Source organism: Apium graveolens, unplaced genomic scaffold (genome assembly GCF_009905375.1).
Source record: "Apium graveolens cultivar Ventura unplaced genomic scaffold, ASM990537v1 ctg1251, whole genome shotgun sequence".
NCBI classification, from domain to species: domain Eukaryota; kingdom Viridiplantae; phylum Streptophyta; class Magnoliopsida; order Apiales; family Apiaceae; genus Apium; species Apium graveolens.
In genome coordinates, this window is record NW_027417149.1 from 72,982 (window position 1) to 84,524 (window position 11,543).

Sequence of the window (11,543 nt, forward strand, 5' to 3'; positions counted from 1 at the left end):
ACTATGACACACTTTTCATCGAAGCATGATGCACTGCTGCTATTGGACTTATCATAAGTGGCAGTTGTAACACCCCTTATTAATAATAAAAGGAGATATTACTTAAACTCCATAAACCTGCAAACAGAGCACTAATATATTTCTAAACACGATTAAACAGTCTAAAATCTCCAAAATAATAATAAATCTCCAAACTTTCTAAACCAATAATATAAATGTAGAAATCTCTATTTAAATAATTAAGTCTAAATAATAATAAAATTTGAAATCCTAATCTATAAATGGGGTAACTCTCCATCACATAGTCCCAGACCCCCCTAAGCACCTGCCAAAAAAAGAATACGGCATGAGCCAAACACCCAGTACGGATTTAGAATACAGTTTATAAAACAAGGGATCAGAATTAAATAATCTGTAATTTATAATAAATAAATAATTTTAAAAATAAGTAAGGCTGAAATAACGAGGGGTTATGATATTTTATATCGAGATCAGAAAAGATACAAATACACACATCATAGGGTACCTAGTGCGTGCAACAGAATGAATAACGTGTACGATATATACAACGTCGCCATAAATCAAATCACAAATCAAACTCTTGGTGCACCCACGTATCCTGAACAAATATGAAATGTGTAAAAGCTCCTCCCAAGAGCTAACAGAGGGATACGTCGTGACCAATCACACTGTCACGAAAGTGTCATGTCACCGGTGCCGTAATGACATGGTTGTAGTAACCCTACAGCTGGTTAACTCGGTATACCATATATTACGCTAAGGGTCAAATTAAAAATAATATTTCTTGTAAAATTTAAAAATCATATGAGACAAATAATACAGATTTCAAAGCAGACGGTGTCATAAATAATTTTAAAACCAATTTTGGGAGTCAAAATAACCAAACAATATTGACGGAGCGAATAAATATGAAATTCAACAAATCAGAGATATTTAATTTCTAAGAAGAAGAGTACTGAATAAAAATGGGACATAATCCATACCTCAAAACCTGTAACTAAATTTGCTAACGATATCCTCAACTTATCCGCTAATTTATGGGCTCTTAATCTAAATCACAAAATATAATTTCGTTAATGTGCATTCTTACTACATTCAATAATTAAACTCATCCCTCCTACCAAAATATTAATTATCTGTAACTTAGTTAACACTGGCCTGAACCACTCACCTATACAAATTGCATCGAAGCTCCGGACTTTCTTTTATAACTACCTTAACTTTAATATTAAAACCAATATTATATTTTCTAATAGAATTAATAATTAGGCAGAGTTCATTCACTTCAAAATATATAATATATTATTTTGGACTATACATAAACAACCCTACCACAAATTTGGTTAATTAAATATTAACATGTCATGCCTAATTTATTTAAATATTAAAAATTAAGATCTCATCTCTTTAATATATGAAGTTACATGTAGACATTAAAGTTTAACTAATCGGGACACCAACTAGCGTGGAAATTATATTATAGTCTTGGAATCTCTATTTAGGTACAAAAACGAATCACATAATTGATGACAAGTAATAGCTTGAGACTTTATTGGCAATAATTGAACTAATTTATGAATATGGTTACCTGATCTATTAAGAGCTTGAAAGCTAAAAGCGAATTAACCCCTTTATTTTGCTCAGCTTCTTTTCCTTTTCGGTTCTCCGGCTCTATCTCTCTCCACTTCGTTTTAGGATTTTAATAAAATGTAAATTTGTTTAATTAAGGGTCATGTCAACTATATATAGGTTTTATAACTACTCCACCTTTTTAATATAATTACTACTTACTCGATTACAAAATCTTTTATAATTCTAATTCTAATTTAAATCAAATTCTTTATTATTATTATTATCATTATTTTTATTTTTATTATTATTTTTATTATTATTTTTATTTAAAATATTCAAAATTCGCTTATATTACAGCATCATACTGTCTTGTGATTCCCATCAAAATTATTTATTTATTTGGTACTAACTTTTTGATATATTGATTGAGAGCATTCATATAAGACTAATGATTCAGATTTTTTTTATTGTATCATATTATGTGCGTACAATAATAGTGGTGATACTTTTTTACTAGTTCTCATTCTTGTTGAGATTGAAATTGTCATTGAAGCCTCGTTTTCTCAATTACCAAAGATTTAATGATAAAGTATTGAAAATTATCAAAATCACTTTGTTATTATTAAAGTGAAGATTTCAGTTTTATTTGAAAAACCTGCAAATGTTTTGAGGCTTCCTAATGATGGTTTCAGGCTGATGTTCTTAACACACACAATATATATATATATATGGTATCAGAGCTACATTCAGTGAATGGCAAAAGAGAATACGATGGAGACAACTAAAATTAAGGAGAATGCAGTTGGTCTGAATTACCCGATTCTAACAAGAAGTAATTACACATCATGGTCGTTAAAGATGATAGTTTTTATGCAAGTTCATGGGGTGTGGAGTGCAGTGGAGCCTAAAGGTGCTAAGGCCACGATAGAGGAAACGGCAGACAAAATGACACTAGCTGCAATTTATCAGATTACTCTAGAGGACATGTTACTCATAATTGCAGACACGCAAACGGCCAAAGAAGCATGATATATGCTGAAAACATTATGTCTGGGGACCGGGTTAAAAAGGCATGAATTCAGATGCTCAAGGATGACTTTGAGTCCTTGACTATGAAGGACACAGAACTGATAGATGATTTCTACATGAGGTTAAATGGCCTAGTTATTAATATCAATACCTTCTGTGAGATAATAAAAGACGATTATGTGTTGAAGAAACATTTATGAGCTATCCCTTCAAAGTTTCTACAAATTGCATCGGCGATTGAACAATTTGGTGACATAGAAAAAATGAATGTGGATTAGACAATTGGGTCTTTAAAGGCTCATGAAGAGAGGTTACGGGGACAAACTGAGGCTAGTGGCGGAAAACTCCTGTTAACTGAAGATGAGTGGTTGAAACAGGAGAACAATGAGGGTCAGCTATTACTCACTAAGGAGGAATGGGCAATGAGATCCAAGAAAATGGGATAGACGTGTCTCAAGGTCAGAGAAATAGAGGAAGTGTCTTGTATAATCCAAGGCAAGGAGGACGTGGAGGACGAGATAGAAATAAAGTACGAAGTTTTAACTGCAATATACTTGGTCACTATGCTGCGGAGTGCCGTAAATCACGACGTGATAAGGAACAAGGACCAGAAGCAAACATAACATAAACTCATGACGATGAGCATGCACTGCTTATGTTAGAATGTGAAAATAAGGAGAGACCTCAATTGCTGCTAAATGAGGGAGATGTAGTACCAAAACTGAATTGGAGTAAGAAGGTCGAATCAAATGGTTGGTATTAGGATAATAGAGCTAGCAACCATATGATAGGCCAACACTCAAAATTTCTGAAATTGGATGAAAACATGACGGGGCAAGTCAGGTTTGGCGACAGATCGACAATGGACATCAAAGGGAAAGGGTCAATAATGTTCAAATGTAAGAATGGGGAGGAGCTAGTCTTTCGAGAGGTATATTACATCCCCACTCTCTGTAATAATATCATAAGTATTGGGCAATTGTCAGAGAATGGATAATAAAATTGTATTAAAGGGTGACCACCTATGGGTTTATGATGCGCAACAAAGGCTACTCATGAAAATCAGGAGATCTGCAAATAGGCTATATAAGATTATTCTTAAAACAGGAAAATCAAAGTGTTTAATGACAAAAATGAAGAAATAACATGGTTATTGCATGCACATCTTGGGCATATAAACTTTCAAGCGATGAGGCTGATGTCTGCAAATAAGATGGCATATGGTTTTCCACAGATAGTCTGAATTACCCAATGCTAACAAGAAGTAATTACACAGTATGGTCGTTAAATATGATAGTTTTTATGCAAGCTCATGGGGTGGGGAGTGCAGTGGAGCCTAAAGGTGCTAAGGCCACGATAGAGGAGAAGACAGATAAAACGACACTAGTTGCAATTTATCAGAGTATTCTAGAGGACATGTTACTCACAATTGCAGACATGCAAATGGCCAAAGAAGCATGGAATACGCTGAAAACATTATGTCTGGGAGCAGACCGGGTTCAAATGGCATGAATTCAGACGCTCAAGGATGACTTTGAGTCCTTGACTATGAAGGACACGGAACTGATAGATGATTTCTGTTTGAGGTTAAATGGCCTAGTTACTAATATCCATACCTTGGGTGAGATAGTAAAAGAAGATTATGTGGTGAAGAAACATTTATGAGCTGTCCGTTCAAAGTTTCTACAAATTACATCGGCGATTAAACAATTTGGTGACATAGAAAAAATGACTATGGAGGAGACAATTGGGTCTTTAAAGGCTCATGAAGAGAGGTTACGGGGACACACTATTTTATATTTTATACGTCATAAAATTTACATATTAAATATACATATTTTCAATTAAATCAATTAACAATTGGTATGAACTCTTACATCAAACAAAGAGATATATATCATAAATTATTAATCCATATTTGCTCTAAATTTGACATTCAAATAGGCCAATTATTATCATTTATCATTTAAATTTATTATTTTATCCTCAACCGTATGACCAAAAAATTATAAATTATAAATTAATATTTAAACACCAAAGATAAAAGAAAAGAAAATATTATATATACTTATTTTGCTTATTATATTTTTCAAAGTTATTATTTCCTAATTTTTATACACTTAACAGACCAGTACACAAAATAATAGTTTTGTGAGGCCCAAACCCCACCCTTTAAGGTAATCAGGGTACCATTGTGGGCACACCTATATTAAAATAATAAGTTCACTAAAGGCCACTCCACATATGTAAATGGAGCCTCCACAGTTAATGTTTCTTACATAGATAGTACAAATACTACTATAAGTGGAAGATAAGATACAAGTAGTTTTAGTACATTATTACACATGATGATAATATAAAAATGTATTATCTATTCTTCTTCTTTTTTCAAATTTTTTACCCAATTTTTTGATAACCTAAAATTATTATACATTTATAAAGATATATTTTTCCTAACAATTTCAACCTATATTATCTCTCTATCTATATAAGACAATATTTTTTAGTTTTTTTTAGGAAAAAATAATTCATTCGCATCATTTCATATTTTTGTTTTTATTAATATATTTGTAAATGTTATTAGGATAGATGGTAAGAATACTACATAGGCTATTATGACTGAAGGAACTTGACTCGTAATATTGTTCAAAAGCAATATTATAATATTGTTCAAAAGCAATATTATAGCTCAATATTATTATAATACTAATATCACCACACATATATGTACATTATTTTGTCTCTTACAATTTAACTTTAATTACAATTTAACTTTATGTACCTGAATGTTATCCAAGATATTAAATTTGGTGATACTTTAAAACTACTATAAGATTTCAAATATGCACACATTATATTGTCATGGAATAGTACTTTCACATAACTAATAGTAAACCCCATAATGATACGGCTAATAAATAAAAAAATATAATTACAATTAAATATTTGAGCAACACCATTTAACATATTGGTTTAAATATATATTTTCCAACCACACATTTATGCTAATTTTATATATAACATAAAATTCAATAATTGTTTTAACAATTTTATAGGAAAAACTTTAAACAAACTAAACATGATATTATTTTGGTGCCAATATATATATATATATATATTTATATTTATATATTTATTTATTTATATATATAGGTTGAAAAACCAAAATAACCATTTTTAAATAACAATCATCGAAAATACCAGGTTTAAGTTATCCAAAATAACACCAGATACTCATGTGAGTATCGTGTTGATTTATATACTAAATGGAGTAACATATGAGATAGTCTTTTGTCAGTAGAGTATCATCTAAAATTTTAAAATTTACTTTTATTTTTTTAAAAAAATATTTTTTTAAAAAAATTAAAAGTGATACTAAGCTGGGAAAGGAGTACGAGCACTGATACTCCACTAACAAAAGATTTGCCATGATACTCTACTGACAATGGAGTATTATTCTGATGCTCCATGGCGTATCATCATACTACAGTGGAGTATCTAGTGACTATTTTGGGCACCTATATTTTCGGCAAAAGGACGTGAAAACCCGGTATTTTCATCATTTTTTCATATATATATATATTATATATATAAAATTCTACTGATACCGCATTAAACTGGAGACGTGGATACCATTCATCTTTATTGTTTATTATTGATGGTATGGTTACTTTCACTTGTATACATTTTTTTGTTTTGTTTTCTAAAGAGAGTGGACCAATAAACCCCCCTTTCTATAATCTTAATATAACCTAACTTTTTCATCTTATCATTTATTTAGTTTCATTTTTTTCACTTATAACAAAAATCAAATAGCTAAACTTTTATACAAGATAAATAAGTAGGGTTATTTATATATTATAATTTATTCAAAAGTTTTTATTTTAATGTTATTGTTAATAAAATTTGATTTGTTTTATTTTTAATTAGAAGAGAATTTGAATAATATGTGAAAGAGTTGAATACTATTTTCTTTTACGTTTTTACTATATTATTTACCATCCAGGCAATTAATAATCAAAATTATATAAAATAATTTTTATTTTTTAATAATAAATTTATTTAGGTGTAATAAAAGTATTAATCACTTTTTCCTTTTTTATATTCAATTTTGATAAATATATCAAAAATAAAAATTCAATTTATGGGTAAAACTTTTTTATCATGTACCCTACATCAAACATATTACTGAATTGCAAAATAATTTATTATTAGTTCATGTTTTGTAGTTCATATAGATGATACCATACATATGCAAGATATTGCATTTTATTTACGAGATAATTCATGTAGGTTTTTGTGATAAAAATTTTGTATTTATGAATTTATTAAATAATTTTTTTGCCACACTCTATTCTATGACATACTTAATAATATATAATTTAATTATGGTATACTATATGTCTATATGTTGTTCTTATAAATATAAATTTTATGGTTAGCATGTTAGTTATATTTAAAATTTATTTAAAAGTACGGCACTTCAAAATTCAAAATTTAATGTCGCGTACTTTGTGTCAATTTGGAGGGCACATCATTTTTAATCTAATGGTGGTTAGTAGGTCTCCACTACTCCAATTATTAGGGGTCTCCACAAGAACTCATATATATATATATATATATATATATATATATATATATATATATACGGGAATGATGAAATACAAAATAAATTAAAATAGAAACTTAAAACTAATCTAAGTCATTAGATCTACCTAATCTAATGGTCCTCTAATCACACCACCTAACTACCCTGCACCCTCCCACACCGGATTTCCGCTTTTCCCCTCCTTTTTTAATTTGATATTTCGCGTCAAACCGTATTTTTTTTAAAAATCTGATTTTACTGTATTTTTCTAAATCTCTCAACGATGGATTTGCATAACATATGTGTTATATTTCGAATTAATTTTAAAAAGAAAATTAATTGATTTCTAGTTTTCATTATGAATAGTTGAGTGGACTTCTCCAGGTAATAAAAAGTGGTTGCACCAAAAAGCCTCAATAGCACAAATCACAGACTTGATGAGTAGAGCTCTCCGAGCCAAAGACAGTAACAAATTAGTCTAAGCATTAAGTCTGTTCATGATTTTGGTGACAAGGGGCATGCAGTCATTCACACGAAGCCTCGAAGTGATCAATGGAACACCAAGGAACCTAACTGGCAAAGTACCTCTGAGAATCAATAGGGAATCAAACTACTCAATAAAATTAGGATCACAATTGCTTAAAAAGATGTTGCTTTTATGGATGCTAGGAGATAGACCACTCCAAGAGGAAAATTTAGCAATCGAATCCATAATATGCATAACCGAATTACGGGATCCATGAGAGAAAAGAGAACGTCATCAGCAAAAAATAGGTGCGTCAGGCCCATTTCTTTACAATGCCAATGATATTTGAAATCCTGAGGGACTTTGTTGAGGATGCTGGACAATATTTGCATACACATGACAAAGATATAAGGGGACATTGGATCCCCTTGGCGAATGCCCTTAGACCCTGGAAAATACCCGTGAATAACACAATTTAGCTTTACAAAAAGCGAGTAGTGCAAAGACAAGCTTTGATCCACTTGATAACAATGTCTGGGAAATGAATCCTAGACAAAATAGCCATAATAAATCCCAGTTTAAAGAATCGAATGCCTTATGAAGGTCAATCTTGAGTGCACACTTAGAGGAGCCTGAGTCCCTATCATAGCCACGGAATAATTCTTGAGCAAGCAATATGTTTGTCAGATATAGACCTCCCCGGAATAGATGCAGATTGAGCAATATCAATGATAGAAGGCATGATTAATTTGAGCCTTGTTGCTATGATTTTGGATATGCATTTTTATACATAATAATGCAAAGGGAGATAGGGCGAAAATCACTCATAATAGTGGGCGAATCTACTTTAGGAATAAGGGAGATGAATGTTGAGTTTATACCTGAGGGAAAAACCCAGTCTCAAAAAAATTCTTTACTGAAGGACAAAAATCAGGCCTTGTGGTGCTCCAGGTAGCCAAAAAAAATTCGACATTAAAGCCATCAGGCCCGGGAGCCTTATTTTTCTTCAATTTCTTCAAGGTATCAAGAATAATAGCATATGTGACTTGAGCACAAAGCAAAGTAGCCTGGGCCTCAGTAAGGACCTTGCAATCCACAGGCTCCAAATCAATACAAGAGTGAATAATCTCAGGCGCCAACAGGTTTTTGAAGTAATTGACTGCTAAGTTAGCACACGACAACTGGCCATGCACCATGGTTCCCGAATCCTGAAGAGCTAGCACCTTGTTATGATTCCAGTTTGCTTTACATTGTTTATGGAAAAAAGAGTTATTTCCATCTCCAAGCCCCATCCACTTCACTCTATATTTTTGAAGAAATAAATATTCGTCCTCGACAAGAGCCATATTGAGCTTGATAATGAGGTCTTTTTCCAATGTAAGAAGGGTGGAATCTCCATTATTGATCATACGCATTTGGATATCCTCTAGATTAGCTCTTGCTGTCAGGACATTAGAAAATGATTATAGCAAGGGCCAGAGTATTGTAAAGACCAGGCTTTTTTAATAACATCATGAAACCCAGGAATATCGACCATGAAGTTGAAGAACTGAAAATGGTTGTTGAGCTTTTGAGTTGCATTGGCTCTTCAAAAAAGATAGAATTGTGGTCCATGATTCCACGAGGTTTGACAAAAATATTTTCCTCGATGAAAGAATTGAACCAGTGACCATTAGCTATCATTCTATCTAAGTGTTTTAGCACAGGGTTATTTTGACGCTTGTTGGTCCAAGTAAATATATCCCCCACTGTACGCACATTATCAAGGCCACAGTTAGCAAGGCAATCTTTGAATGCTTGCATTGCTGGCGTCCAATGTTCCCTGCCATCAGAAATTTCACCAAGACTAGTAACATAATTGAAATCAGCGAGGAGGCACAAAGGTGATGTAGTAGTACTCAAAGATAAGCAATAATCCCACAGAGGAACTCGTTCTATTGCATTATGAAAGTATACACAAACGATACTAAAAGGAGATGTTCTTTTCTAGAAAATAGCATTACAAGTAATAACATGGCTAGAGATCGAGTGAATAGAAAATCCTACACACTGGGATTCCAACCAACCCATACACGACCATTGTAATGGTGATTATAGTTAAATAACCATTTCCAGTCCCTATAAATTTTCTTCGAAATACCCAGAGCATTACCACTCTTGACTTTAGTTTCTAAAACTCCAATGAGGTTAACTTTATTAGATAGAATAAAATTTGCAAATCTTTTTTATGAGAGGCTTTGTTGATGCCCCTTACGTTCTAAGCTGCAAAATTCATTTCAAACGTCTGAGGCTACGGGGCTGAACAGCCAGTGCAGGACTCTTTTTATGTGCTGAACTTTCCTGTTTACACACCTTTGTAAACCCATCTTCATCGATTAAATCAGACTTTGGAGCTTTGAGGTTCAATGATAATGTGTTGCTTTTGGTGCAACACTACTGCAAGTGTAGGTGTTGTGGATTACTGCAGGTGATGCGAGTGCTGCAAGTATAGTTATCACTAGGAGGCTACGACCTCTTCTTCTTTTTTGACCTGGTGATTTTTGCTGTATATTATCAACAATTGTGCCCTCATTATTGGTAGTGGATTCTAATACAAGAGTTCCCACGGTTTGTTCCTCCAACTGGAGTCAAAGCATTTACCAATCATTGGTGTCAATTTCCTTTGCCAGATTCCCTGTCAAATTTTTCTAAGTTGTCAACATTATCTGTGTTGCCTTCCTAGTGTTGAACATCATCAAGAGTCTGATCACCATCCATACCAGATCACAGCCCCAAGAATTCACCAAAAACCACAGGTGGTAATATCTTTATTGTGTTTATATTAGTAGTAGCACTAGGGCCATCATGTTGTACTTGGGCTATTCATTGGAAGGCTGATTTTTCTTTTCCAATTTTTGAGTCACTCCTAATTGGCTCCCCCAGGTCTTGGTCTAGGATTCGGTTTTGACAACATTAGGTTATGAGCACACCCTCGAGAAGGAGTGCCCAAATGTTTACAGTGGTTGCAAGAGTAAGGTAACTGTGGGTAACCTATGTTAACCTTGACTAATTGCCTCCCTCATCAAACTCATCTTGAACTGGCACCCAAACAAAGTCCGTCCTTGGGCTAGAATATGAAAACATCACCTGAACAGATGCATACTTAGTGGGCTCAAATCTTGCAGATGTTTCATCAAATTTCAATGGCAAACCCACTACCTTTGCAATGTGAGTAAGACCATCCCGAGACCAATATGTGGAACATCTTCCAGTTTTAACCAACAAGGAATTGATTCTATGAAATTTTTCTTAAATTTGTTAGCTTCTATCCAAGGTATAAAGTAGAGAGTTCGATCCCCATAACAACCGAATTTAGGTTAAGAACATTCTGCTTCTCCTTCTCAGAATTGAATTTGAAAGTGAAATAGCCCTTGGAGCTATAAAACACTCCGCTCAAGCCATGATTTTTCCGATACTTAAAAGCTTGCTCACGCACAAAACGAAAATCGAAACTTCCCCCAATGAAATGCCCTATGATACTTGTACTCCAATTTTTACGAGAATTGGCAAGAAAATCCTTAGGTGGTCTAACTGTTGTTGAACTATCCTCATTAAAAGTAATTTTTGCAGCATCATTAGGTGTGGGTTCCTTAGAAGGAATGCTCTTAGTTACAATAGAACTCTAGGTATCCTTATTTTCAATATTAGCATCATTTTGGTAAAGGTTTCGTGTGTGCACTGGACTCAAACACAGTCTCCTTTAAAATATAAACTATAAGTATACCATTTTGCACAGAGACACTATCATGTAAATCTTCCAAGGTAGGGGGGTTAGTAGGAATTGTACCTGGATTCTTAGTTGTCACAGAGGCTGAAGATTTAGTAGAA

At 32.8% G+C, this 11,543-nt stretch overlaps 1 protein-coding gene across 1 annotated transcript; it reads right to left on the reverse strand.

Annotated features, from left to right (window-relative positions):
- Window positions 1-7,688: 7,688 nt before the first annotated feature.
- On the reverse strand, window positions 7,689-10,897 carry LOC141699742 (uncharacterized). Its single transcript, XM_074503587.1, has 5 exons — window positions 10,875-10,897; window positions 10,730-10,782; window positions 9,227-9,610; window positions 8,558-9,117; window positions 7,689-7,820 (listed from the first exon to the last, which is right to left on the reverse strand). The coding sequence occupies exons 1-5, from the start codon at window positions 10,895-10,897 to the stop codon at window positions 7,689-7,691; spliced, it is 1,152 nt and encodes a 383-aa protein (XP_074359688.1).
- Window positions 10,898-11,543: the final 646 nt, after the last annotated feature.